Here is a 26,453-nt window from a genome sequence, read left to right on the forward strand (position 1 = left end):
CCAGTACTCTTGACTCAGCACGCAGCATTCTTCCTCTTTCTCTGCGGCCGTGTCTCCTCATTCAGAGCTGCCGCTGCCGCACCCTCAATCAAGACTTGCATGTCTGCAGCATGTGCACTCCTGCCGCTGCCGCGCTTGGCTGCAGGCGTTGCCTTCTTGGCGCTGTCCCCGCCCTTCCAAGTGTCCTCCGCTATGTTCCAGCGCTTGGGCACCTTGTCCACACGTGCCGGGCTGGGCAGCGTGATGTCTGCCGGCCGATTCGCATCCCAGTTCTCGCCTTCCTCATCAGCTACAACAGCTGTCAAGCCATCCTGCACACCACTCTCTCCCCATTTGAGCACGCGGTGCAGGGATAAATCTCTCTAAAACTCCATCAATCTTTAGACATTTCATAACAATGCTGCAAGCATGCACAGCTTAATGGAGACTTGTCATGAGCACAATAGACTTCCATGGATAAGGTTGAGGACTGGTGAGGCAGGACTGATGCACCTGCTGGACGACAGGCGTCGCCGGGTTGCCGGGTCCCAAGCGCGAGGGGCGAGCCTTTGTGCCGGTGCGCACTCGTGGCACGGACATGCTGGGCTTGCCTGCAGCAGCCGACGGGCTGTGGGTGCTATCCATTCCTGCTTTTGTGCCCGGCGTCTTGAAGTCGGCGGCACTGTAGGGCACACCGGAGGCCGGCGTGCCCTTCAGGCCCACCCCAGCTGAAGCCGGCGTGCTCGATACAGCCTGCACCCACATGCCGGCACCGTTCAGCACTGCAATCATGTGTGGCTACGTCCAATTGCAAGCAGAAGTCATTAAGTTGTGCAGCAAAGTGTCTGCTTTTAGAAGGGCAATTTTCAGGGACAGTGTTGCACCGGCTGCCTGTCAGCACGAAGCTGCAGGGGTGTGTGGGCCGATGCAGGCGTCCTGCAAGGTCCCGGAGTGGTGTGCGGATGCATGAGGCCTGGCCGCCCGGCCGAGCCGGTGCCGGGAGCAGCCGCCGGGCTGGCAGCGCTCCTCAGCACCTCCGCTGCCACTGGAGTGCCCGCATGCACGCCCGCAGGAAGACCGCCTGCCCAGCACAGCAGCTAAGTCTCCCTCCACCTTCATAGCTAATACCCTCGTCTTTGAAGCTGTCAAACTTCGTGGGGTATGCAGGAGGTGATGATCCTGTCAAGAGGGTATCAAGAAGTGAGCTGAGCAATTGGACCGCACCTGGTGATGCAGGGCTGCCGAAGGAATGCTGCGCCAGTCGCGAGGCGCCCCTCGGCTGACGCACCGGCCGCTGCGCAACTTCCGCCACCCGCTCTCTCGGGCCCTCGACAGCAGCCCCTGCAAGCATCATAATTTAACCTCATGCCTCAGCCGACAGTTTGCAGAGATATTGAGCCTTCAGTTCCTGCAGATAGATGGATTCACAGATGCTGACAGGAGGGTGAGAGGTCGCGCCTGCAGGCTGGCTGGCAGGTGGCGCGTCATGCTTGAGGTCGTACAGGATCTCCTGCGCCAGCTGCTTGTCCCCCGCCAGGATGTCCTGGATCTGCACAGTTGCCAAGCCAGCCACGAATCACCACCACATCATTCATGTTGGCAACAGCACACCCAGGGCACTGACATGCAGATGCTCTTGCAACATCGAACCCTCACAGTGCTGCAGGACATCACAAGAAACAGTAATAGTAAAAGCAAATAAGGCAGGAAATACTGCAAGATCCTCCCTTTGTGTATTTTGGGGTCTTGGTCGTGCTCTCAACAAAAGTCGGCAAAAAGCCTAGTCCATCTGGCGTCATCTCGAGCATTGAACCGGCCAGAAATGTGTAAGGGTCAGGAGGCGCACCTCGCTCTTGTGGTCGCGCAGGAGCGCTCTGAAGGCGGCCAGGAGGTCTCCCAGCAGCGGGTGGCGCGCGGCCTCCAGGCAGCGCTTGAGCTCCAGCAGCACGGGCACCATGCCCTCCGCCAGGTACTTCTTCATCATCGCGCTCACCAGCCGCCCCTTCGCCGCACCCTCCACCGCCTTCGCACTCGCCCCGGCCTCCTCCTCATCGGCCGCCGCGGCGCCACCGCGCGCGCTCGCGACCTGCGCAGCGGCAGCGTCATGACCTTGTATCTTACCTATTGAGGCATGCTGCATGGCCCGTGCCCGAGACGCATATTGAGGAAAGGGGTGGAATCTCAAGATTAATAATGATGACATATTTGGTGACGGGGAGCGTCAGCATTGCTTGCTTGAACTGTGTGCGGGGATTACGTCTGCCACTCGCCATGTACGTGTGGAACATGTCACAGGTGTCTTGAGGCCAACTGATGAACCAGAGAAGCTTGAACAGGGGCTGGGAGGCAAACGCTGCAGCGGGACAGGGCTCTGTAATGGATCTGAGACGCAGGGGACAGTGCATCAATTTTGACTCTAGTCGTAGAGTGCCCTGAGAGGGGGTGGGTGAGCGGCCGTGAGGGCGCGCCTTGATGTCTTTGGAGGCGAGGATGTGGAGTGCGTCTCGCAGCACCTCGGCAGCGCCGTCCAGCGGCAGCGTTCCCTCAGCAAACCCGCTCAGCACCTCGCTGCACAGCCGCGCCGCGCTCGCAAACTTGTGCTCCGGAGCCATCCGCCGCAGCAGCGCCCTGCGCACCCACCCCCCATGCATGTGTCAATGTGCCAGCTCTGCAAAGGCCTCCTACTGGATATAAGCTGTTCTACTTGGGTGCAGGTGATGTCCTTTCTGCCCTCATATTGGATTTAAGCCGTCTTACTTGGGTGCTGGTGATGGTAATTCTGCCCATGCCATATTTGTAGATGCTTTTTATCACCCCTAGTGCCCCTTTGCCCGAGTCACGCTTGTCGGAGTGGGATGAAGCAGGATGCTTGTCATTGAACACACCGGTAGATGGTGTCACGTTTGGCGCGGCCAGACTGCCCGGCGAGGCTGAATGCGCTCCGGGCGTCCGCGCCGCCGACGGCCTGCGACAGGGGCTCCTCTGGCGCATGCAGCCCGGCGCGGCACTCGTTCAGCACAAACAGCGCCTCCACAAAGTGGTTGTACGCCAGCAGCGGCGCCTGCGCACACCCATATGCATGCTGTCAGCGATGCTGGCTTTGATTATGTGGTTGGCAGGCAAATTTGAGCAGGGTAGCAGGCGTGGCTGGTAGGTAAATGTTAGCTGACCTTGGATGAGAGGGTGTCGGTCAGCAGGTACTCGGCGAGGCTCCTAACGCGCGCGCTGTCGTCCACGAGCGCCCTCAGGAACTGGTGGAACAGGTGGCCTCGCCACTTCACATAGTCCTGCACTCAGAGCTGACTGCTATAGAAAGATCACAATGTAAACTACACTAGCAGCAGCCAAGTGACCATGCCAGGGATGCGCTGTGCCTATCGTAAGCACAGCACAGCAGAAGATCTCATAAGGGAAACCGGGAGTTGGCTATCGTCAATCACAAGGACCGTTACGGAAGGGCCGTTGTTTGACTCCACAGGGGGCATGGAGGTGTCGAGTATTCACCCTGGAGAGGAGGGAGGCGAGGAGGGCGAGGGTTTGGCGGCGCACGAGCTCGTGGGGGTCGGCCAGGCATGCGGCCAGGCGCGGCACATGCGCATCCACCAGCGCCGTGTACTGCACAGTCAGGTCCGTCAGCGCCACCATTATGTTGTTGCGCACCTGCACTCCACCACACGCACATGTTTCAATGATTTCCCTTGGATGTCCTCACCTTCACCCTCTTGAAGTGCATGAAGCCATGCATGCACGCTAGAAGCAGGCACAGAAGATGGTTATAGGGCACGGCAGCGTCCGAGGAGGGTAGGCAGACCGCTGGGTTGGAGGCGCGGCCGAGCTCCTGGACGAACAGCGGCAGGCACTTCTTGGCGGTGGCCTCCTCTGTCAGGCACAGCTTGCCCAGCGCCACCCACGCGTGCGCCTGCACAGCCGTGACTGCTGCCTCAAAACCCTGGGATACCTCGGGCACAGGGCAGTGGGTGTGACTTGCTTGCCATTTTACGGAACAAAATAGCCGCAGATGAAAGCAGTGTGGAGGCACCTGGATTGGGGCGGGCACGGAGGAGTGCGCAGCATCATTGCTGGCCAGCTTGGGCGCTGTCAGGGCTTGCACCAGCACCACCAGCCGCCCTGAGGGCTTGGCCTGCCTCAGCAGCACCACCTGAAACACACACCAGAGCTGAGTACTTCCCCTTGACATCCAGGCATGCTCGGTCCCATAAATGCTCTGCAAAGTCCAGATATACCCAAGCAATTGGAAGGCACACTGCATCTCATGAGTGGCAAGAAATAGCCGCGCACCTCTCCAGCAGTAAAGATGGCGGTGGTAGTCTGCCGGCCGGCGGCGGCCGCGCCGGAGGCATCGCCCCTGGAGAAAGCGTCCACGAAGGCGCCCAGGTGGCGCTCGCATGCCGCCAGCACGCCCGCCGTCCAGCCGTCACTGGATTTGGCCGCGCCCGCCGCACTCAGCTGCGCCAGCGCCAGCACGTGCGCTGCCGTCAGCCCCGGCGTCAGTGTGAACGCCTGCACAGCCTGCAAGAGGCACACCAAGAGCTCAGCTGGCGCCCCACTACCATTATTGTCATTATTATAGTATGCTGTTCTAGCCAAGAGGCGACGTGGATCTGCATACATTCTGCAGGTGGAAACTTTCTCCTGCCACAATGCGTACAAAACTTGTTGGAGTCATAGATCCCAGCAAGGCTCAATCAACCATGGGCTTAGATTGATATTGGTACTGCCCCACTCTCCTGCATGAGAGGAGCTCGCTCGACACGTGGAGGAAAGTTGGAGCCCTGACAAACTTTATTGCAGGCAAACCTTGAGGAGGTCGCGGACGAGGGCGGCGGCCTGCGCGGGCGGGAAGCGGCCGGCGGCGTGGGCGACCACTCGCAGCAGCAGCGCCCCGTCGCCATCACAGCCGTCGGCTGCGGTCCTCCCCTTGACCCGCTCCCATGCGTCCTGCGAACGGCCACACGTTTGATCTGTGCATCACGCCTTAACAACGTGGCACCACACTCTGGTGACGTGTGAACAAGTTGAGAGCTTTCTTTCAGTCATTGTGTGAAGGCAGCACCTGCAGGAACTCCCAGGACGGCGCGCTGGGGTCCTGCGCTGACACCTCAGCCAGCAATTGCCAGGCGCCACTGACTGCCTCCGGCGCCATTCCTGTGCAACCCATGCCCAAACGCTCAGCATTGACCTCGGGCTTTTCAAAATTTACTTTTTGAGGTTCAAAGGCACAAGCCTTTTGTATAGGTCAAGAGAGAGTCAGACCTTCTGTGGAGATGATGTGCTGCATGGCGGCGGCGACCTTGTCGGCCTTGAGGCGCTTCTTGACCTTGAGCTGCGCACATGCTCGGCCGAGGCACACTGCGGCGGCGCCCGAGTCCTCTGACAGCGCTGCCAGCACTGGCGCCAGCCGTTCTACTGCCCCTGCATCCTTGCTCATCGCCACTGCACCACCATGCAGACGCGTAAATTTACTTTTGTTCCTGTACCTCCTTCTGCAGATTGTAGGGCTGGTGGCAAAGGTCCTGAACGGTGTGGAATTTTTTACGACAGAGAGTGGTGCGGAAGGTGCTGCGCGCACCTGCAGGGACGATGACAAAGTCATGGAAGCTGTCGAGGAGCTGTTCCTGGAGGGACGCCTCCACGTCGCGCACCAGGGGCAGCGCAGCCGTCACCCACAGGGCCGCAAGGGAAGCTTCATGCGGCAGCGCCCGCAGCAGCCCCGAGCACACCCCCAGCGCCGCTTTGCGCACACTCACCTGCACCACATCACCTTCTCAGGCTCTCCTCTGCCCCTACTGGCTTACACAACAGGGCCAGCTGCCTTCACATACACGAGAAATTCTGCTGCGCGCAAGTCTGTGAGGAGTCACTCCCGGCCAAGCCAAACTTGATGTGAGGAGCCAAGGCCATTAACATGCAGACAGATGGAGATGAGAATGGTGAATACACATTATGAGAGGCAGCTACTTGTGGTGGATAGACTTGCAGTATGTGCTGAAGGGGAGTGGGGAGAGCTTGCCAGGGAATCGGCGGCGGCGGCTTGCACAACGGCGATGTCGGCCGGAGAGGGAAGCACGACGGCGGCTCCGCCGGCGCCGCTGGCGCGCAGGAGCAGCAGCCCCTCCAGCAGATGCGCGGCCGCCTTGCGCACGCCCGCCTTGTCATCGCTGCACCGCTTCCGCGCCAGCGCCGTCAGCGCCTTGACATCCTGCACCAGCACACTCTTGTCATCCCGACTGCCCGAGCCTTTTGCGGACCCAGCGTGTATCACGCTACATGCCTTCACTCGTCACTCGATTCACTTTGTAGAGAGGGAAATTATACATAGCTGCATGCAGAAGTAAGCTGACAGGGATCCCAGAGCCTGGAGCAAGATCAAGGAACTTAAGCTTGGCCATCAGCCTGCAGGACAGGAAGACAGGTCACAAAGGGGCAGTACCAGGTCCAGCTGGGCGGCCTGTGCGGCGGCGCCGTGGTAGGCGTGTTCCAGGAGGGTGCGGTGCAGGCCGGCGCGCTTCTTCTGGACGAAGGGGGCGCCGGAGGCGGAGACGCTGTTGGGCGGCTGCGGCGTGTCGGCCATTGGAGTCGCGCCCGGCTCGTCGGCCGCGGCGGGCGTCACAGCCGGCGGCGTGATTATGGCCGGCGTGTTGCTCAGCGGGTGCTGCATGCGCACCGAGCTCGCCAGCACCAGCGCCTGTCCACGAAAACTTCAAGTAAAACAACATGCATCCCTAAACACTTGTTCAAGGCGCTGACGCATTTACGGCTTGGTGGACAGCTTGAAGCACCCCCATGCCTATTGGTGCTGCCCGCATCTGCTGGTGCAAGAAAGTCATCTTCATTCCACTATGTCTACACACATGCATGCACATTGTAGTGAAGGCGGTGCAGAGCTTGGTGGCTTTGGTGGCTAGTAGGGGGATTTAATTCTGGAATTTGACCCACCTGGCGGCAGTGCAGCATGTGGGCGCTGTCGGCGCCCTGCTGCGCGGCCAGCATGTCGCGGACGGCGGCCGCCAGATTGGCGAGCGCCTTGCCTCGCACTGCGGCGGACTTGTCGGAGCAGCGCTGCAGCAGCAGGGCTAGGCAGATGGTGCCGCACGGTGCCGGGCTGGCATCCTCCCCCAGATTTGGCGCCACTGTGGCCGCCGTGTCCACGAGGCTCCTGGCGTCGGTGCTCTGCCCTGAGGAAGTGCCTGAGACTGCATGCGAGCCGGCAGGCGTCGCAGCCTCTAACGCAGATGGCGACCCCAGATGTGAATTGCGCGAAGGAGTCCCCTGCAGTGCATGTGAAAACGCTCACACCGGGGCTCTTTGGGACCTGGAAAAGCTCACACACAGGCAATGGATGTTCAAGGTTCTGTCTAGGCACGTACTGCAGAGCCGTCAGAGCGTGGCAGCGGCAGAATGGCATTGGCAGGGTTGTATGGATCAGGAAAGCTCCTTATCAGCGCTGGTGCTAGCTCCACCGCAAGCATCCGGTGGACAACCTGCACATGCACATATTAATAAAGATGCCTCTTAGCATCGGTGAATGCGGCACTTAATGTGGATAATACAGAGAGTTGATGCGCACCTTGGCTGTGCGTGACAGGCGAGCAGCAAAGACAACAAAGTTGGTGCGGTCTGTCATGGGCAGTTCGGCTGTCAGCTGCATGGCACAGTCCACTGCCAGGGAGCGGAAGTCCGCCTTGTCTGGTGCCTTGAGCACCACATAACGCGCCAGCGCAGCCACCGCCTCTCTGCATTCCAGGTTTGCGCTGCGAGAATCACAGCAAATGATCACTCTACAGCCAAGAGGGCTGCCATGCAAAAAAGGGGCAGATTGTCCGGCACATGCTGGTGATGGCTCGCCAGCATAATGAGCGATGACCACACCTGACGGCGCTCTTGGCAAAAGCAATGATCTCCGAGCGGACGGCTGCTGCACTGCGCTGCGGTGGGGTGCTGCCGTCATCTGAGGGCGCTGCCCCCGGCTCAGAGAGGCCCAGCAGGCCAGGCATGAGGTGGCGCAGCACCGCTGCAGCTGTCTCCCGGACGATGCCATGAATGGGCTGCAGCAGCTCTAGCAAAACTGCGTAAGCGGCAGCTGCCACCCTGCCTGCGCACAGAGTGGGATGGCTTTGTCATACTTAATCATTAATTTGCATTGCACATTTTGGGTGGAATAGGCGACAGGAAGCCTGCCTGATGCGTAGGTCGAGCGTGCGACCTCTCCGAGGACGTCTATCAGGGCATTTAAGATCTCAGTCTGCCCAGAGAAGCCGTGCGAGTGCAGCAGCTTGGACAGGTTTCCCAGGATGACTGCACTGAGCTGCTGCTGTGCTGTGTGATCCATGTCCCTTGAGCCTTCTGTGTTCATGTCTGTCACCTCAGCCCCCTTCTGGCTGCTCATCACGTTGCATTCTCTAACGAGCCTCAGCAGCTGTGTCATCGCCACGCTGTCAATAAGGCTCATGACCTGCAGTGCAGACACCAGTCCAGATTTCCTTTCGAGATTGCACTGCAGGTCCACGATAAAAATGCTTCAAGCCTGAAAGGAACTTACCGGGCAGCCTTGTATTGTCACTAAGTGGGATAGAGCGGCTGCTGAATTCCAAGCAACCTCCTGGGAAGGAAGCTGCATTCCAGCAACAAGGTTCCTGCGACACATGGAGGAGTCGTCTTCTTCAAACATCCAAGGGGAGCGGATTTTTAAAGAGCCATCAGAGGAGCTTGAAGTGTATTCTAGGGACATGTGACCCACCTGCCAACTCTGCTGACATTGATGTGAGCATCCAACAGGCTCTCCCAAAAGCCAGCTCCAGCATCTTCTTGAGAATCCAGGCTGGAAATCACTTGAAAGTCGGTAGTTGTAATTGCATCTTCCAATGGATTTCTGGACTGTCCACCCCCTTCAACATCCTCAACGTTTTCAGAAAGTCCCAGGCGCTGCAAAATCTCTAGAGCTTCCTGCGACCTAGTCATCTTCAACAAGGTAGATTAGTAGAGGAAGCCAGTCAGAAAAGTTTCTGGTAGTCCGCCAATATCCTTCCAACTTTTTCTAAGAAGAATTCCTAGCTGTGAAACTTCCCTTTGAACTTCCGGATCGCGGTCCACGAGCTCGAGCCTGCAGGGGTCGCGAAAAGATTTGCCCTTATCGTCGCATAAGTCAAAGTCAGCACGATCCTCCTGGTTTCTCCTAGATCAGCGGATGATCACAATTGTTAAACAAATTTCAACACCTTCTTGTTGAATTAGACATTATGAAGGTTGTTTCTCAACAGAAAACAGTTCTTTCGGGAACACATGGTCTTGTCCATAACAGAAATGCACAAGCTGTGAGACGCTCAAGGGTGCATGCCAGTCACAGGATCAGGTAACGTATTTGAGGTTTCTTTTTTATCGAAGGAATGACATAGTTCTGTACACAGACTTTGGCATCAAAGAAGAACATTGCTTTTGCCGCAGGACTATGCCAGTCCGAGCAGTAAGTGGCAGCGATGAAGCGGTGGACACCGAGCAAGATTTGGAAACCGCCATGGAAGAATTCTTGCGGAAACAAGCTGAGATAGAGAGCGGTGAGAGACCTACGCATTGTTGTCAGGCTCGATATGAGCTGCTTTGTAAGCAAGACCACAGCTTTGATTCTCGATTTTACTGATGCAGGTAATCTTCTTGCGCAACCTGCGACGCCCGTCGTAGAGGTTGTCGGGTCTGACGTGGTGACAGATGAGGTAAGTACTATTTGTTTGTACACCTTCCTCACAGTGTGTTGCCTTTAAGATATTTCCAGAGTCTTTTGCAGCAACTATGTCTGCATCTGCCTGCAGGAAGCAAAACGATACTGCCGAGAAGTGGTTCGGGTGCTGAAGGAGCTTAAGGAAACTCGGGACATGTCTGTGAGCGAGGTCAAGCTGACCCTGGCAATCGAGGACGCCAGCGTGAGAGAGCAGAAAGAGTACATGGGGATTGAGGTGCGCTGCAGAGGGGCATAACCCTCTTTAATGACTGTCACATCACCAGCCTTTGGCTGCAGGTCGATCAGTGTTGAGAAAGATTCATCTGCATGAAGGATGAGAGGGGAGCATCGCGAGATGAGATGGCAGCAGCACTGGTGGAGGTTGCTGATGGACGGGTGCCAAAGGATCGCATAGCGCTGCGGGAGCTCTACAAAGAAATGATCCAGTGGCCCTTTGTGGGGAATGCTGAAGCTGCGGCGCCAACGGCTTCCTCATCATCGCCCTATGAGGCCATCACAGACACAGGTGTGCCTGACTAAAGTACATGATTTCCAGGAAGCACTGTCATCAGGAGAATTGTCTGTCACGTCTTTATCTGATGCAAAATAAACGATGAGTGGGCTCGTAAGGTTCGCATGCGATTCAGCAACAAGATTTAGGGAAACAGCTGACTCAACTTGTGAATGGTACAGGGACAAAATCTGCAGCGGCAGGGTGGCGGCCAGCTCAAGCCCGCCCAAAGATGATGGGCCGTGACAAGAGTGAAGCCCCTCAGTCGTTGGTCGACACGCTGCCAGACTGGGTGGGCTACGGGTTTTTGTATTTTGTATCAGTCATTCCTGTCCTGATTGCCGGAAGTGTGATTGCCATTTTGTTCTTCAACTCGCTGCGATGAGATGTGCAATGACGGTCGTGAGTGACTACTAGTCACTGACCAGGGATGCAGAAACTGTATATAGGCAATCACATAATGGTATACATTCCCCGGGCTGGAGTCTCAGCTGACTTCAAGCTGTCCTGATGCTACGAGCTTAGTGAGTGCTGCACTGCACTGGTGTCGCGGCAGCGCCATGGCAGTCATTGCTGCCCTGTCAGCATGCTTCAGCAGCTGCAGCTAGTGCGAAGCTGGTGTACTGGTCATGAGCTAGGGTCTTACTTGCAGAGCAAACGCTATGCAATGATATCGCTGATGGCAAATTGCTTGCCAGCATGCTGCGCAGCTGCAGCCGACTTGAAGTCACAGGGTGCAGTGCCTTTTCCATTGTCACGGTGATGTTGATCCATGCACTAGTGTGCACAGCATCATGGTCATGAGGTGCCACACGTGGCGTACAGCAGCAGCTTGCAGCAACATCTTGTCAGGTCACGGCATCGATGACCTTGCAAGTGCGCGCACGTGCGACTGTGGTGACAAATTTGATCTGATCAGCACATGTGCGCACAGTGCACACGAAGACATTGATCTCACGAAGCAGGTGTTCACTCTCAGGATGGCGAATTGCTATGCTTTTGCAACCACATCGGGGGGATTGCTTCCCTGTACAGCATTAAGTATGCATGCATGATCGTGGAGGCACGTGCTGATTAGTCATACCTGTCGGTTTGGACAAGCTCCCGAGTCGTTGCTCGCGTTGCTCCCGGTGCAAAGTATTGGGATTCCAATGGACATAGTTTTGTCGCTCGATACTCCATTTCGTCTCATTTGATGAAAACCCAAAGAGTCGCGACGTAGCTTGGCACCTACCGTTAGCTTTCCATGTTGGATCAGCAGGACCTCACTGACGTGATGCAGTCCCTTCGTCTGAAGGCACTAGAGATCGATGAAATAGTCAGAAAGGTACTTGGAACTGGCATGCTCATTGGATTGCATGAACATCAAGCGGACATCCTCATGAAAGACCTGCGTGGGAACACTGGGAACATAATGTACATGCAGTGATGTTGGCAAGTTCAAAGTGAAATATTCTAACGTCAATCTGTTGGTGTATCAGGATGAAGAGACGAAGCTGGAGAAATGGTCGAAGGAGGTTCCTGAGGTGAAGAACTACATCTCTGCTCTGTCGGACGCACGCAACCTCATGCGAAAGGAGCTGGATCGATTGTTGGCTGAACAGAAAGCGAAATCAGCGGCTGCACTGAAGAAAGCAGCTGCTGCGGCCAAAGAGGAAGCTGCACCAGGAGTTCCCCTGGGCTTCAACCCGATCAGGTAATGCTTTACCTCAAAAACTCGGCATGGTATGGGGGAGACCTTCGATCCTTTGCAATGGTAGTTGTTGTAACACTCAGACCCTCACAATATATTGAGACCTTCTGTTGGGCTGCAGATCCATCAGCAGCCCAGAAGGAGAGCCACTGCCCCAGTCAGATTTACATGCAGAACTGGGACGGAAGGTTAAGGCAATAATGGCCATTGATGCCTCCATCGAGGCTGCCCGAGCTCAGCTGGCAAACCCACGGAAGGCAGCAGAGCGAGAAGTATGGGAGACCAATGTCGTCATATTGCAGGTCCGTTTTGCTCAGATCTGGGTGCATGCAGTGGATGTTGCCAAACCTGCATGCCATCCCAAGCGCATCGTGTCCATCACAGGAAGCAGCTGGCCACAGCAGGGCATGCCTGGACTCACATCTGTGCTTACTCTTGCCATGCATCCTGTACAGGACACAAGGCGCATGCATGCAGAAGAGGCAGGTGCCATAGAGATGGAGCTGGAAGGCAGAGAGCGCATGCGGCTCCAGGCAGAGGAGAGAGCACGAGCAGAGGACAGCGGCGCTGTGGCGGCAGCTGGCATGGCTCAGCAGATTGCATCTACTGAAGGCAGGCTGGACGCTCTCAAGCAGCGTTTGTACTTCCCTCCGGTCAAGGGCTACAGGTACCGAAGCTCTTCAACTGAAAATGTTTGGCATGTGCCCAGAAATATGCGCACTGCATGTCACCATGCCTATTGAGAGATCTGGTTGTTTGGACATATGTTGGACCGAACACTGTGTTGCTGTGTGGCAGCTTTGCTCAAGGGAGCAATGGGATCTACTTTGGAGGCAAGGACGTCCTGCTGTCAGAGGTGTCAGGCAACTTCAGCATCTCGGCAGGCATGGTTGCCAGCAAAGGCAAGGGAGGGGATGAAGAAAAGTCTGCTCGCCTCAGCATCCGGGCAGGCTACCCCACTGCAGTTGTCAAGTACGTGCCACCTCCTCGATTTGAACGGAAGCCTGGGGCCACTTGCATTGAACTGCAATGCATTACATCGTTCCTGTAGATAAACGTTGTGCATTTTTGGGGTCCTGGCAAAGTTGTCAAGACATTAATATACTGCTCGCTATCATTACAGGTCCACCAGCGAGAGCCAGACAGGCAAGGGCTCGAAGGGCAGCACATTCCTCCGGCGCGGCGCGCCGGTGACAGCAGGAAAAGGTTCAGCGGCTGCGAATGAGGTTCCTGGCTCACCATCCAATGCTGCAGCGCCTGCTAAAGACTTGGGAACGAGACCAACTGGGGAACAACCTTCAACGCCGCCACCGTCACAGGCTCAGGATGCTACACGGGCACAGTCCCTGCCAGCAGGCATGCCGGGGAAGAGGCTGTTCAGCAGGGACCTGGATGGGCCCCAGCAGGCAGAGCCTGCCCAAAACGGCGAGCTCGGAGCAGACAGGGCCGGCAGCACCGCGCACGCGCCTGCAGCCGCATCGAGGCTGGCCTCCAACAGCGAGGCCACCAGCAGCGGGCGGCCACCCGGGCTGCCCAATGCGCAGAGCATGGCGCGGGACGCAATGCTGCCCAAGGCGACCATCGGCAAGCGCATGGCGCTGGGGCTGCTCAGCAAGATCGGCGCCAAGGAGAAGTACACTAAGCGCCTCGCGCGGCTGGAGGCCACGGCGGCCGAGCGGGCGGCCAGGGCGCAGCACCCACCGGCGGCCGCAGCTCCCGGGGAACAGCCCCCGCCGCGGCAGGGATTTGCGGCACGGCTGCTGCCAAAGCGGGGCTCCGAGAGCAAGCTCACGTTTGGCAGCCACCGGCTCGGGGGCCGGCGACAAGAGCCGCCTAGAAACGCGCGCGCTCCCGAGCCACCGCCGCTGCCTGAGATGGCTGTGGCAGAGGAGGAGGAGGAGGCGGCATGGCACGAGGAGGCGCCGGTGGAGCTGCCCAAGTACGTGTTTGCAGGCGCTAACCCGCACTCCTGCTCGAGTAAGATCCGCAGCCTGCCGCCCGCCAGCAGCATCGACTCCGACAAGCTGCTCTTCCAGAGCCCCTTTGGCGGCAGGGAACCCCCCCTGCCCCGCCCTGAAGTGATCCCGCAGCCAGAGCCGCCGCCACCGTCGCCGCCGCCGCAACCAGCGGAGCGACCGGCGATATTGTCGGAGCTGATGGACGAGCGGCACACGAATCCCTTCCTGGCCATGATGGAGGAAGAGCGCGGCACGGCGGCACAGGAAGCGCTGGAATTGGGCACAGAAGATGGGGAGCAGGGCATGAGCGAGGGGGTGTCGGCCGGCTTCGTCGATGACTCAGCGGAGGCGGGGGATGATGACGGGGGGTACTCCTGGCGGGACGATGAGTCGGTGCAGGAGATTGAGTTGGACCCCGGCATGGGCCACCTCATCGCCGGCAGCTTCAGCAGCGGCGCCGACACACTCTCCGTCTCCGCCGCTCCCGCCCCCAAGCAGCAGCCCAGACCGCCGCCGGGTTCGTCAAATTCCCTTCAATAGCATATGCATTGCTGCTGGCTTGCCACACACCTCTCAGTGGTCATGCTGGCCAAAAGCAAGATTGAAATTGATGCACATTGGATTGATTCAGTGGCATGACCTGAGGGTGTGCGCCTGTGCAGAGGCCAAGGGCAAGGGGGCCTCGACGGACCGCAGCTCGGAGGCACCAGAGGCGGCCAGCATGTCGGGGGCGTCATCGCGCTCGGGCATGTGGATAGTCGTGCAGTGCTCCGGCGTGGGCCTGTTTGGGGAGCGTGGCAGCAAGGTCCCCAGCGCTTCCATCGGCGAACTGTCCCTGGAGATTGAGCTCTCCCTGGCCTTGGACTTTGAGTACAGCAGGTGCGACTGCTGCTATTGTAGCCGCCTCTGCCGTTCGAATTTTGCTCAGGTCATTAGGAGGCGTAAAATAAACCCTGACCATACAGCTGAGCGGGGCAAGCACAGCAACTGGTACTCACGCACACCTCACAAGTGGGCGCATCAAACTTAGCAGCCGGCTGGATCCGTGAAAAGGGTTTGTGGAGGCTTGCAGCGTGACCGGGTGGCGGTCCGGAGGCAAGCCCAAGTTTGAGATCACGGAGCTGCGGCGGAGCCTGAAGGACAGCAACATCCCCATGCCCAAGACGCTGCTGCGCCTCATCCTCAACGCCACGCTGCCCCGGCTGCTGCACCGCGGCCTCCTCACCGCGCTGCCGCCCGAGCTGGGCCAGTACCTGCTGGACTCCACCCAAGAACTCCACGTTGCTGGTGATGCTCATCACTCATGCAAACTAGTCTGGTAATCACACGCATTGCGATTGCTGCGAAGGCTGGAGACCTGTGAGCCATACTCGGTGACGTCTTGGCATGTAAACTAAGGCATTCTGGTCGTCATGGGGACATTGGTAGCCCTGGACTGGCGCAGGTAGGAAACCTGTGAGACATGCTCGGTGACCCCATGCCATGTAAAGCTAGTCTTGCCGTGGTGCACATATTGAGACTGCTGGACTGGCTGAGGCAGGAATGCTTTTTGCTAATGTGATTGGTGGCTGCAGGTGAGGTCGCAGTTGTGGGGCCGGCTATAAGCGCGCTGGATGCCGATGTGAGCGCGGCTCCCAACCCATCTGCGCCCCACAAGAATGCGGCTGAAGCAAAGCGTGCCGCCCAGCTCTGCACCACAGCGCAGGAAGTTCGCTCCATGCTAGGTACAGCCGTCTGTCCTCCCGCTGCACTGGCCATGTATTCGCAGATTTCATCCTTCTACCTATCCTGGAAGAACGTGCATTATGCTGATTGCGGAATGTATGTGCAGGCATAGACTTGCAGCAGGCAGGGCTACTGGCGAGCCTGTTCTCTGGGCCAGAGGCGCTTGTAGATCCCCCCAGGCCCTGCAGCATCAGCGAGCTGCAGGCCATGTACTCCAGATGTGCCCACATCCCACATGCATGGGAGCCGCTCGCTGCTGTCTGGGACACTGCGCTGGTGAGCAACTCTTTCCCCTCACTTTCTGCCATGCACATATATATGCTATCAGATATCCCAAGAAGCGGCGAGCAGCTTGTGACCTACCCGTCGCAAGAGATATTATTGCTGGTGCTTGTGCAGCGCGCTCTGGGCAAGTTCAGGGGCGTGCCAGCTCCCAGCTTCCTCTCCGTCATGGACAATATTGTCAACCTCCTGCGCAAGCCCGTCCGAGCCAGGTGTTCAACTATGCCCTCCTCCTGCATCTGCAGCACCACTGCTGGCCACCTGTTGAAGATCTTGTCGGCCTGCAACTCCCAGCCTCTGCCAAAGCATTATTTTCTTCCTGTTGCTCAATCTGCGGCTCACATGCCCTGCACATAGCGCTTATTCAGGTCATGTACTAATTTATAACTTGACAGTGCGCGCTCAATGCTACAGGCTGGTGCTGTCGCGAGTGGAGGTGGCAATCGGTGTGGACGCAGCGTTGGCGGCGGTGCGCAACTACTTTGAGCGGGCGGCGCGCGAGCTGCACGCGCGCGGTGGCCGCATCCTGCCGCGCAACGGGACGCCCCCGCGCAGCCTGCAGGAGCAGGAAGAGGCGCTAGCCGCCTGGTACACCTTCCTCGTCACCCGCCTCCGCGTCTTCAAGGTCCGCCCTTTCATCCGCCTGCCGCCAACCGATACATTTGGATGCTGGATTTCAGATGAGTCTTGTATCCTGCATCGCACTACCAAGAGAGGGATGCGAATGTCAAGCCTGGCTTGGTATTGGGGATGCCAGAATAATTGTATTTGATGCAAGACATGGGTTGAACAGATCGGGATAGAGTCCGTAGCCTGCACCTAAGCACTGGGCGCCCACCAATCAACCACACTCTGGCAGCGAGGCACTGCAGAAGTCATTGTCACGCATCTAGTTGCACGGGGGGTCCACCAGAACAGCGCATGCAGGAGTCATGTAAGCTGTCTTCGTCAAGCTGGCTTCGGGAAAGCGGTGAAAGAAGCTGCTCCGTGGGTGTGCGCAGGCCAAGTTCAAGGAGGCGTCGGTGACGCTGGTGGCGGCGGCGGACCGCAGCAGCCTCAGCCTGGGCCTGGAGCAGGGGCTGTACGAGGGGCCCCTGCGCGTGCGCCTCCCGGTGCGCCTCAGCCGCGACGCCACGTCCGACGGCGCCTGGTCCTTTGAAATCCCGCTGCCCGACCCCGCCAGCCAAAAGCTGCTCAGCAGGTGCCGCCCAGCAGCCGCGATCCCACTCTGTATTGCTGCTTAGAGTCCTTCAGGCATCTTGTGCTGCAGCCGGCCATTGTGGGATTCTGGTTTGATGGTTCAGCAAGATGGAGTTGTGGAGTGCGCGCAGGTTTATTGGCGGGCTGAAGGCAGCGCTCAACACGCCAGCATCCATGCTGCGCTCGCCCAAGAAGCCTGTGCCAACCCAGCAGCAGACGCGCGGCACCTCTGAAATTGAGGTTTGTCCTCCAACCTGTGGCTCTCAAGAGGTCATCCTCTGGTGATCTGCATATTAAAGAAATCAAGGAAAGGCAGGCCCGCCTCATTCACCAGCGGCTCATTACTTCACTGGTTCTCATTGTTGCAGGGACGGCGGCTGTCTCTGGCCCTCCGAGCAGATGCTTTGGCTGCGAAGGCGCTGCAGCCTATCACAGGAAGCCCTTTGTCAGAATCCACTGGCGAGGCACTGCCAGAAGGCCAGTCACTGAGCTCTGACAACCAACCAGCTGCTGATGAGCAGAACAGCGCAGACAATCCCGGGCTGCTGGATCAGCCGCCGCTGGAATGGTTTGGCAAGATCATGGAGGAAATCCTGGCCGACGGGGGCCAGCCGCCAAAGCTGGGCAAGGTGCCGCGGCTGACTCTGCCAACATTTGCTTTCTTGCTTATCTCGGCACCCTAAGCTTTTCAACATGATCCATAGGATGGCGGTGCCTGCCCCTGTCATGTGGTGTGTCCAGCTAATGGAGGGGCTGGGGGGATGCCGAGGGATGCATCTGGGTGGCTGACCAGGGAAACATTGAGATATAAAGTCTCTGTGATATAAAGTCTCTTGATGACAAAGCAGGGATGTCTCCCGTGCTTGAATTTGTCGGTGGCGCTGGGCAGGTGCTGGTGAATGGGCTACGAGTGCGCGTGCGGCTGGACGAGGGCCGGCTGACGGAGCTGCTGCGCGGCCACGGCGACGCTGCCACCACGGCCGGCCTGCTAGCCTGCCTCGGCGACCTCGCCACCGTCTCCTTCGAATCCCACCTCTCTGGTGCGCCCCACACCCTTCTCACTGGCGTATCCTTTCTAGAAACTTGTTTCTGTAGAGCCTATTCTGGCCATGGTCAGGCATTCCTGTTACACGTAAGGACATCTGCAACAAGCGAAGTACTTGCTCATCTTGCTCTCACTAGACCATGCCAAAGACAAGAACACATCCAACTTCAAGTACACATCGATTCAGCAGCTGGCCCCCACCCACCCTGTCTGGCCAGCTTGCATAAGGTGGCGAATGTCAAATGCGCTATTACAGGACGATGTTGCACTGTGCCTGATGGCTGTGTGTGTGGCATGCGGCGCAGAGGAGGAGGGGCAGGAGGAGTACCTGCTGGCGCTGGAGAGCAGCGAGATGGCCAATCTGCGCGCAGACGTCGCCGCTGCCGGCTTCCTTTCGGGCTCTGGTTTGTCGCCCGGCCGCCTGCTGCGTGTCGCCCATGCCCTCTCACGCGCCGTCCTCATGACCTTCTCAGGCACGCCTCTCACCCATTCAACCCAATTGCCATCCGCAACAGCCTCAATTGTAACGCTGTGTGCGAGAACTTCCTGCAAGCCCGTGTAATATCTGGTTGTTTGATTGAAATGTATTCCTTTCTGAAAGAGCCGAGGGCGTGCTCAGAAGAGTCTGAAGTTCCCGGAAGAGCCGCGGCGTCCTCAGACGCCCACCATCTCTACCACTTGCAGAGAATTGAGGGAATGCAGGCACAAACGGGTATATGGCAAAGAACAGGTGGATCAAAGTAAGAAGTATCTGGAGTGCAGCTGAGAGTGGTGAAGGGTTGTTGTGCGCAGGCACGGAGGAGCAGGTGGCGAGCATGGACGCGCAGTTTGAGGCGGTGTATGAACACGTGGTGCGAGAGGCGCTGGATGTGTCGGTGTGCCTGGAGGGCTCCGCCAGCCTGGAGGGCGCCAGCAAAGACATGGTGGTGCGCCTCATGGGCGGCAGTGAGGACACCTGGCCCCTCTCACTCACCAACGACTTTGACTTTGCGACCCTCTTCGCTGCAGAACCGCAGGCGCCACAGCTGGGGCCCCACGCCAGATGATGCACCGCTCCTGAAGAAAACCTCCTCTATATGAGTCTAGGCAAGGGTGGGTCTGCAATTCCTGAGCCCTTGCTAGTCATGGCAATCCGTGGGACTGTAGAATGTACACTGCCTGCTTGTACAGGTTCTGGTCTGGTGTGAAACTTGAGCTTGTCAATATTTTTGTGAGGGGTAGTCTGTGCTCAGTCCTGCATGCTACAGCACTTGGTGTTCAATTTTCAATTGAGACAAATTTCAAAAGTACAAGATGGTGAGTTTTGCATTATCAAGTCTTGAACGGAATTTGCTTCTTTGCTGATCATGATTGTATTGCTCAATGATTGTATTGCTCAATGATTGTAAGGTGCATCTGCTCTCATACAGATGCATCTGGCTTGCAAGCCAGAAGCCAATTGGTACAAATCCAAAGTGTAGTAAAGGAACGGATAGAGCAATATGGTGGGGGCTCCATGGAAATTTTCTAGAGATGTACATGTAGCCAGCAACGTCTTTACAGGTCGTCTGGAGAGGATCCCCTCAATGAACATGTGTTGCAGTGATCATCTTGATTGCATTCATGCCATGAATTTCATGGCTAACTTCGCAAAGCTGTAACCCGAGATCTCAGCTGACATTCTCAGACCTGCACAGGTATCGTAAGTGCACATTTGCTTGGTCAATCTGGACAACATTCAAGAAGCCAATCATCAAGATGTTGGCCTCTGTAAGGTCACGAAGTCTCGTTGCATGGGCAACAGAAGGCTCCCAACAGCTAGTCACAAAACCGTTTCCCTTCAAAGGCTGCGCTGTGCAATACGGATCAGAAATACCTTCAAAATTCTGCCTTTGCATTCACTACTCCAGCATTGTCTCTTTGCATGCGGCACATCCAACAGGTTATAAACTTCCTTTGCATAAACAATCAACAAATGACATGGCTGTGGCCATCTCTGCAGCACCAATCAAATGGCCGGGGACAAGCACCTCCCAGCAAGAGACCAGCAAATTTGCATCCCATTGTACTCAGCATGCCAATGCTTGCGAGTCTGTGCTGCCATTTGCATACGTCTTGACCATGCTCAGCAGCCGAGAGCGCCTGAGTCCCTGCTTGGCCGACAGTGACCGAGCCTTTGCCTGAAACGCTGAAATCTCCTCCTCAGTGAGACCACCTGCAGTGCAGCGCAAAGAAGTCAGTGCCAAATCCCCAACGCAACTGACTTGTACACACAGCATCGAGCATCACAGCACTACCAGAAGTTAAGATCAAAGAATGGCAACAAAAACTTCCAATAGTCAGGAAAGCCAATGGACAGGAAGCCATGGCGCACCCTCATTGTGATCATCACTCTCTTCCCAGCCCAGGGAGCGCAGAAAAGCTTTCTCCTCTGCTGGAATGGACAGCTTGGACGCAGTGATGCTGGGAAGGTCTGCGGACCCTTCCCCGCCATTAATTCCATGCATGGATCCATTGGATATCACGTGTTTGTCTCCATTCTCGCTGGGACTCTGATGCTGGCCCACATCCTCGCCTGTGCTGGACACTGCTTTCTTTGGGCTGGCCTCTGCCGCACTGTCCTTCCCGGGGCTCAAGGGACCATCCTCATGTGAGGTGCTGGCCGCACTCTGCGGGCTGACGGGCTGCGCGGATGGCTGCTCTGGGCCGGCGTCCGCTCTGCCTGAAGCTGAACCTGGCGCTGAGGGCGAGGTGGGCACGCTCTTGCGGCGCAGCGAGTCGAAGAAGTCGTTGCGGTTACGCTGCGCAACACCTGCACTCCACACAGCTCTCCTTCTTATCAATCCTTGTCCCTGTCTTAAACAGCTGCCTATGCAGAATTCGTTTGTCTGCATGCGATAGTTCAAGGACGTCTACTAGGGGGCCTACCATGACGCATGGCCGGGCTTCTGGGTGCGGCCAGAGCGGCAGGAGCGGTGGTGGCGGAGGCGGCAGGCACAGAGCGGCCATGGACGGCGGCAGCGGCCGAGGCGGGCCGGTCTGCGATGGAGGCCAGGTCCACCAGAGAGGAGCCGTTCCCTGTAGAGCCGCCCTCCTGCAGCGGCTGGCTCCCAGCACGGCCCAGCGCCTCCAGGCTGCTCTTCTTGGACAGGCCGCCCCCATTCAGGTGCACGAGCGACTTGGCGCTCCCACCGGCTGCGGGACCGCCGTTGGATGCGCCCCCGGCCTTCAGCTTGGCCTTGGCGGAGCCCGGGGACTGCGAGATGATGGGCACTAGCTGCTTCGATTGCCGCAGCGCCGCCTGCTCCCGCCGCAGCACCTCTGCAGCGCTGGCTGCCGCACTCTCGCGGCCGCCCTGCACAGGGCAAACGCCATGACATCAGACCCTGCAATTATGGACGCGCTCTTTGCAAACATCTGATGCCAGGCAAAAGCACAGGTGGGAGTCAGGTCGGACTAGGGATAGGCGCGCACCTGCTGGACCGCATCAGCCATGCGGGGGGTGTTGGGGTTGGATGCGGAGGCGGCGAGTGCGGCGGCACCAGTTCCAATGGCAGGCAGCAGCGGGCTGACGGCAGCCGCGGTGGGGGGCACCACATCCGCCAGCCGGGACGTCCATTGCTCTGTGTCGGCGCGCCCCGACGCCGGCTCCTGCGGCGGACTCTGCCAGTAATCTCTGCCGGGCGCCGGGCGCGGCCCTAATCCCGGGTACTCCTTGTCAAAGGTACCCTGCACGTCAGTCATAGAGCTCACATGTATGCCCCAAGATGTATGAGGATGCCCTTTTGCATGAGCGCGTCATGCGGATAAATGCACAGAGTTTTGCGGCCGGGGCCGGTGTCTCACCCAGGCAGAGCCGGCCCTGGCTGACTCGGGCCTCACGCGAGCTCCACCAGCGTCGCGGCGAGGGCCGGCCAAGCGATCCAGGCGCGGTCCATTGTGTTTCAGGGCAGGGTCCTCCCACTCCCTGCGCAGACCAGCTCCTGGAGAGTCTAGGCTGGTGGTGCGGTTCGGCTGTGGGCCTCCAGAGAAACGACCGCTGAAGTTGAACCTGGCGTCGTCGTCTTCTTTATACGTGAGCTTGTCGCGTGCAGGGCCAGCAGTGTCAAGGCTGCTCGTCCGGAACGTCTGCCTGGCACCAACTCCCGGACTCCGAGCCTTGCCGAGAACCCCGGTGCTTGCCGAGGAGGGCGATGTCCAACCACCACTTTTTTCCGACGGCCTCCTGCTGCTAAATGGTGTGCTTGAGCTATCCTTGTCTGCCGACGCGAATCCGGAGCCCGAAGCACTCCGTGTCTCTGCATGCCAGGCAGCACCAAGTCTCAATGTCCCAAATACAACATGATTGTTGGCCATGCAGGCCACGATATGTCATCAGTATTATTCTTGAAACATCGGGAAAAAAACAGCAACGATGCCTGAGAAACAGTGAGCAGGCCATTTTACTACAACCTGCAGCAGTTAGCTCCTGTCACCTTTCGAATGTGCTTGATTCCCAGCTCCTGCGGCGAGCGATGATTTCTGAGAGGGTGAAGCTCTTAGCCACTGTGGAGCAAACGCTGGCAACGCGTCGTCATCTGCTGGCATTTGGCAACTTGGCTGGAATGGGAGGCTCCAGAGAGCCTCAGAAGCCCGAGAGCATGGAGGCTTTCCCCCTCAATGAAGCATGGCGTTCAATCAGAAAGCATTAAAATACAATCACTAGAGGTCTGACAACAAAGATCTGCGATTCGATTGCTCTTCGCCAGACTCAAGCTTGCAATGTTGACTGGTTAGTGGCTTGGCTGAACAGCACTCATGACCTTGCTTGGCATGTGCAGACACCAATACTGCAAGTTTCTTCCTCAAAAATCCGTCTCAATAACAGTACAATGCGATCGCACGATACAAATCTCTTCAGATCGCAAAGGTGCCTTGAGTGTTGAGTTAGGGTCGAAACCAGCTCTTCCAAGAGCGATACCCTCCACACAAGCCTCTAAGAACAGGGAATGCAATATCCAGCTGATTGTGATGCCTCAAACCACCGAAGAATGAATTTTGCGTTTCCAGAAAGCCTAGGGTTAGGCTTCTAAATAGAGGGGTTTGGAAGCGAGCTCCCAGAGCGTTCTCTAGCCCTCTACGAACATCCAGAAGCAAGCGAGACACATTCTGGGCTGAATACAAGTGTCAGAGTATTTGGCGTGCTCCGTATCGAGCGATACAAATCACTTTGCTATTTTCCTCTTCGCTCAGTGTCAAAAGGCATGCGAGGAGAAGCACAGTCAGGATATCGATTCGATGATGTAGCATTTCAATAATGCCAGAAAGCTAATTTTGGGTGCTGTGTTCGTCATTGGCATCTGAGCAGGCTGTATGAGAGAATCACTGAGTCATATCGATCAGCTGATAGAGAGATGGCACATCAAGGCAGAGTCATAAAGAGAACATTTAAGACACCCGAAGGCCGCTTTCAGATCCATAGCGAGCGTCCTAATGCCTGCAATTTCAACAAAGAGAAGCCCACGAGATTGACCCTTGCAAAGCTCAACACTGGCACTTTTGTTGTTTTCAATCTGCAGGAGTACATCTACATCTGTTCTTATGCTAACACAGACAAGGTGGGAGCCAAAAGTAGGCCTGAAATGTTCCAGTACCGCTACTTACACCATCTCGCTAGTCCTGAAGGCCTTGTGCACCAACGGTGCAGGTGCCCCAATGCTTGATCAACTTCAACCTGGCACCGAGCGGCTCCGTCATGCACCCGACATGCCACGCGCATTCTCCTGCACGGGATGGCTTTGACCTCCTTGTGGGTCTGTCTACGGGGGATGGTGTGCACCTCTGCTCTCTTCAGGGGTCAAGACAGTTTGGCAGCACTTGCACAAATTCTGCAATTTATGTAAGGATTGGTCCCCTTGCATCATCAAAGACTTCTCAGATGATACACTTTGGATTTGCAGTTGTGGTGGCGTCCCTACAAGCACAAGTGGCGGCGCCGCAGACAAACACCAAGCTTGTGAGCCAGCTTCATTTCAATTTGGAGAGCTCAGTCGACGCAACGAGAGCCGTTGGAGTCGAGTGGGTGCCGCACACCAACGGCGATCTCTTCGTGGCCGCACACATGAGCGGATCAGTCTATACCTACAGCAAGGTGACTCACACCGGCCGTGCATGCAATCTGTGTGCATGTTACTCGTCCACCAATATCAAGCAGGCTTGTGCCCAGCTCACCAGCACTGAATGCATGGCAGGGGAGTGTGAGCGGCACTGGCGGCCACTTCAGTGCTAGAACAAATGGGAACCTGGCGCCTGTGTCGACGCTGAATGCCTGCCAGAAGGGCCTCAACGCCATGGCTCTGTCGCCCGATGGATCCAGGATTGCCACGGCCGGCAGAGACAGCGTTGTCCGTGTGCATGACTTGGGAACCGGCGCGCTCCTCACAGGCTTCAGGGTGAGTGCATTGCTGCCCATCTCTGGCAGAACACTTTCCTGCCCTAGTGTCTGCACATCAGGGGGAAGATTGCCTGCGTGCCTGTATTGCTCACATGCGGGTTGTCGGGTGCAGACGTACTATGGCAACCCTCTGTGCTGCACCTGGAGCCCAGACGGGCAGTATGTTGCGGCCGGAGGGGAGGACGATTTGGTGGCGGTGTTTGGCATGGAGGAGCTGAGGGTGGTGGCCTGGGGGGAGGGCCACGGCTCCTGGGTCTCCGCTGTGTCCTTCGACCCATGGTGCGCTCAGGGGCGCACACCTCTTTTGACCTTCGATTTGAAATCCATATTGAGTTGAGGAGCGCACCCGGATGTGCTGATGAGGAGCACATGCTGCAGGAACTTTGTTGGATTTGAAAGTGGTCGTATCTGTCTTTTCTGCGCAGGGTGGTGCGGCAGGGTGAGGGCGAGGGCGAGGCTGCAGCAGCACCTTCGGGGTCAGACGGCGGTGATGTGGACATGGAGGCAGAGAGTGCCAGCGAGGGCGCCAAGCCAGCCAGCACAGGCACCTGCTACCGCCTGGGGTCCGTGGGCCAGGACTGCCAGCTGTGCCTGTGGGATCTGGCGGTGCCTGCGCCGCGGCACCGGCTGGCACATGCTTCCAGGTCTGCCCTCCTAGATAGCACCCTGCCCACCAGTGTATCAGTCTGCCGAACACATCAGCTCCTGTGTATGTTGGGGGAGGCTCCACAACTTCACCAACCAGTGGCCTAGCGTTGATGCTAGGTTGCTCTGCGCGTTGGTCTTAGGCACAGCTCCTAGGTCACATGTTCGCTTGTTCTCATATCGGTGAAAGTTGTGAGGGTGACATGCATGGTGTGTGTGCACGCAGCGCGGGGCCGGATCTGAATCCTCGGGCGCTGCGGCCGCCGGCGAGGCAGGAGCCGGCGAGGCGGGGCCGGGACAGCAGCGCGGTGAAGGACGGCTCCCCGAAGCTGCTGGCCAAGCTGAGCAGCAGCCTTCACCGAGACTCCTCTCCCAGCGCGCATCACCGCAGCGACAGCAGCTCCAGCAGCTGCCTGCCCCCAGAGGTCGTGCCCACCACGCCGCGGAAATACATGCACTTCATTCAGGCATTCGCTGCCATCAGGTGGGCTGCTCTGCAACAATCCAAAAGCCTGCGCGGGGATGCTGTATAGGGTCCACACTGTAGCTGTCTTGGGTTGATGATGTCTTGGTGGTGCACCATGAAAAGCAACTTGGTCTGGTGCCACAGGTGTGCAACAGAGCCAGCGTCTGATCTGGTATTCTCGCACGACGCTCTCTTCACAGCATGCCACGGAGGCTCTGTGAAGGCCTGGGAGCGGTTGAGACACCTGCCTCCTTCTCCACCAGATGAGGCCCAGCGGGCAGAGCCCAGCACAGCCTCAGCTCCTCAGAAGATACAAGAAAGCGCAAGGAGAGCGCCTGATGTAGATTTGTGAACTTCAGCTCGTGTAGTGATGCAGGCTGATCTGCTTGCCTTCTCATGTATATCGCTTTGTACATTTTGAATGCGCAGTGCCATCCTTGTCCAGTGGTCATTGTCATGCCTTTTACAACACAGCTGGTACTTAGATATAATTGTCAAATTTCTGAACAAAGTTTAGGCAGAGTCTACTGCCGTTAGAATAGTGCGTTTGCTTACTCTTCCTTCTTGCTCGTTGTTGTAACCCCAGTGTACGTACGAGGGACTCGAGATGTGAATGACTTTCGAATGCTCGGGCGGCTGGCAAATCAAATAAACGTTTCAACCTACAGTTTGTAAAAGCTATATTTCCATTCATCTGATAGCCAATCTGTCACAGCAACTGACACAGTTGCTCTAGCAGATTCAGCTATTGCGTTTTACGTGTGCGCATTGCCAGCTGCACAAACTTGCAGGATCTGGTCTCCC

General features: G+C 57.4%; 4 protein-coding genes across 4 annotated transcripts; 2 read left to right on the forward strand and 2 right to left on the reverse strand.

Annotated features, from left to right (window-relative positions):
• Positions 1 to 14: 14 nt before the first annotated feature.
• COCSUDRAFT_83663 (hypothetical protein) lies at positions 15 to 9,427 on the reverse strand (the record flags this gene model as incomplete). The annotated part of the gene is made up of 23 exons (XM_005649457.1): positions 15 to 247; positions 471 to 761; positions 1,204 to 1,320; positions 1,408 to 1,528; positions 1,826 to 2,065; positions 2,493 to 2,607; positions 2,865 to 3,040; positions 3,150 to 3,230; positions 3,529 to 3,639; positions 3,791 to 3,937; positions 4,019 to 4,138; positions 4,279 to 4,509; positions 4,798 to 4,938; positions 5,054 to 5,145; positions 5,254 to 5,433; positions 5,570 to 5,747; positions 6,038 to 6,199; positions 6,431 to 6,685; positions 6,937 to 7,269; positions 7,568 to 7,751; positions 7,870 to 8,092; positions 8,302 to 8,452; positions 9,407 to 9,427. 23 exons carry the CDS (start codon positions 9,425 to 9,427, stop codon positions 15 to 17), a joined length of 3,903 nt encoding a protein of 1,300 aa, XP_005649514.1.
• Positions 9,428 to 9,445: 18 nt separating this feature from the next.
• On the forward strand, positions 9,446 to 19,172 carry COCSUDRAFT_62118 (hypothetical protein; the record flags this gene model as incomplete). The annotated part of the gene is made up of 22 exons (XM_005649182.1): positions 9,446 to 9,551; positions 9,640 to 9,707; positions 9,804 to 9,947; positions 10,046 to 10,238; positions 10,406 to 10,515; positions 11,705 to 11,919; positions 12,038 to 12,218; positions 12,372 to 12,583; positions 12,715 to 12,888; positions 13,040 to 14,391; positions 14,537 to 14,753; positions 14,947 to 15,161; positions 15,449 to 15,598; positions 15,706 to 15,875; positions 15,999 to 16,093; positions 16,296 to 16,506; positions 16,883 to 17,082; positions 17,213 to 17,321; positions 17,450 to 17,710; positions 17,971 to 18,121; positions 18,432 to 18,659; positions 18,919 to 19,172. The coding sequence occupies 22 exons, from the start codon at positions 9,446 to 9,448 to the stop codon at positions 19,170 to 19,172; spliced, it is 5,016 nt and encodes a 1,671-aa protein (XP_005649239.1).
• A 1,002-nt stretch (positions 19,173 to 20,174) lies between these two features.
• Positions 20,175 to 22,692, reverse strand: COCSUDRAFT_62119 (hypothetical protein; the record flags this gene model as incomplete). The annotated part of the gene is made up of 6 exons (XM_005649183.1): positions 20,175 to 20,320; positions 20,480 to 20,917; positions 21,034 to 21,460; positions 21,580 to 21,834; positions 21,952 to 22,403; positions 22,581 to 22,692. The coding sequence occupies 6 exons, from the start codon at positions 22,690 to 22,692 to the stop codon at positions 20,175 to 20,177; spliced, it is 1,830 nt and encodes a 609-aa protein (XP_005649240.1).
• Positions 22,693 to 23,263: 571 nt separating this feature from the next.
• COCSUDRAFT_46913 (WD40 repeat-like protein) lies at positions 23,264 to 26,001 on the forward strand (the record flags this gene model as incomplete). Its single annotated transcript, XM_005649184.1, has 8 exons — positions 23,264 to 23,702; positions 23,792 to 23,915; positions 24,045 to 24,235; positions 24,336 to 24,536; positions 24,651 to 24,817; positions 24,964 to 25,182; positions 25,410 to 25,667; positions 25,794 to 26,001. Exons 1-8 carry the CDS (start codon positions 23,499 to 23,501, stop codon positions 25,999 to 26,001), a joined length of 1,572 nt encoding a protein of 523 aa, XP_005649241.1. The 5' UTR covers positions 23,264 to 23,498.
• Between the last annotated feature and the right edge of the window lie 452 nt (positions 26,002 to 26,453).

The sequence above is a fragment of the Coccomyxa subellipsoidea genome (genome assembly GCF_000258705.1).
Source record: "Coccomyxa subellipsoidea C-169, whole genome shotgun sequence".
In the NCBI taxonomy this organism is placed as follows: Eukaryota; Viridiplantae; Chlorophyta; class Trebouxiophyceae; family Coccomyxaceae; genus Coccomyxa; species Coccomyxa subellipsoidea.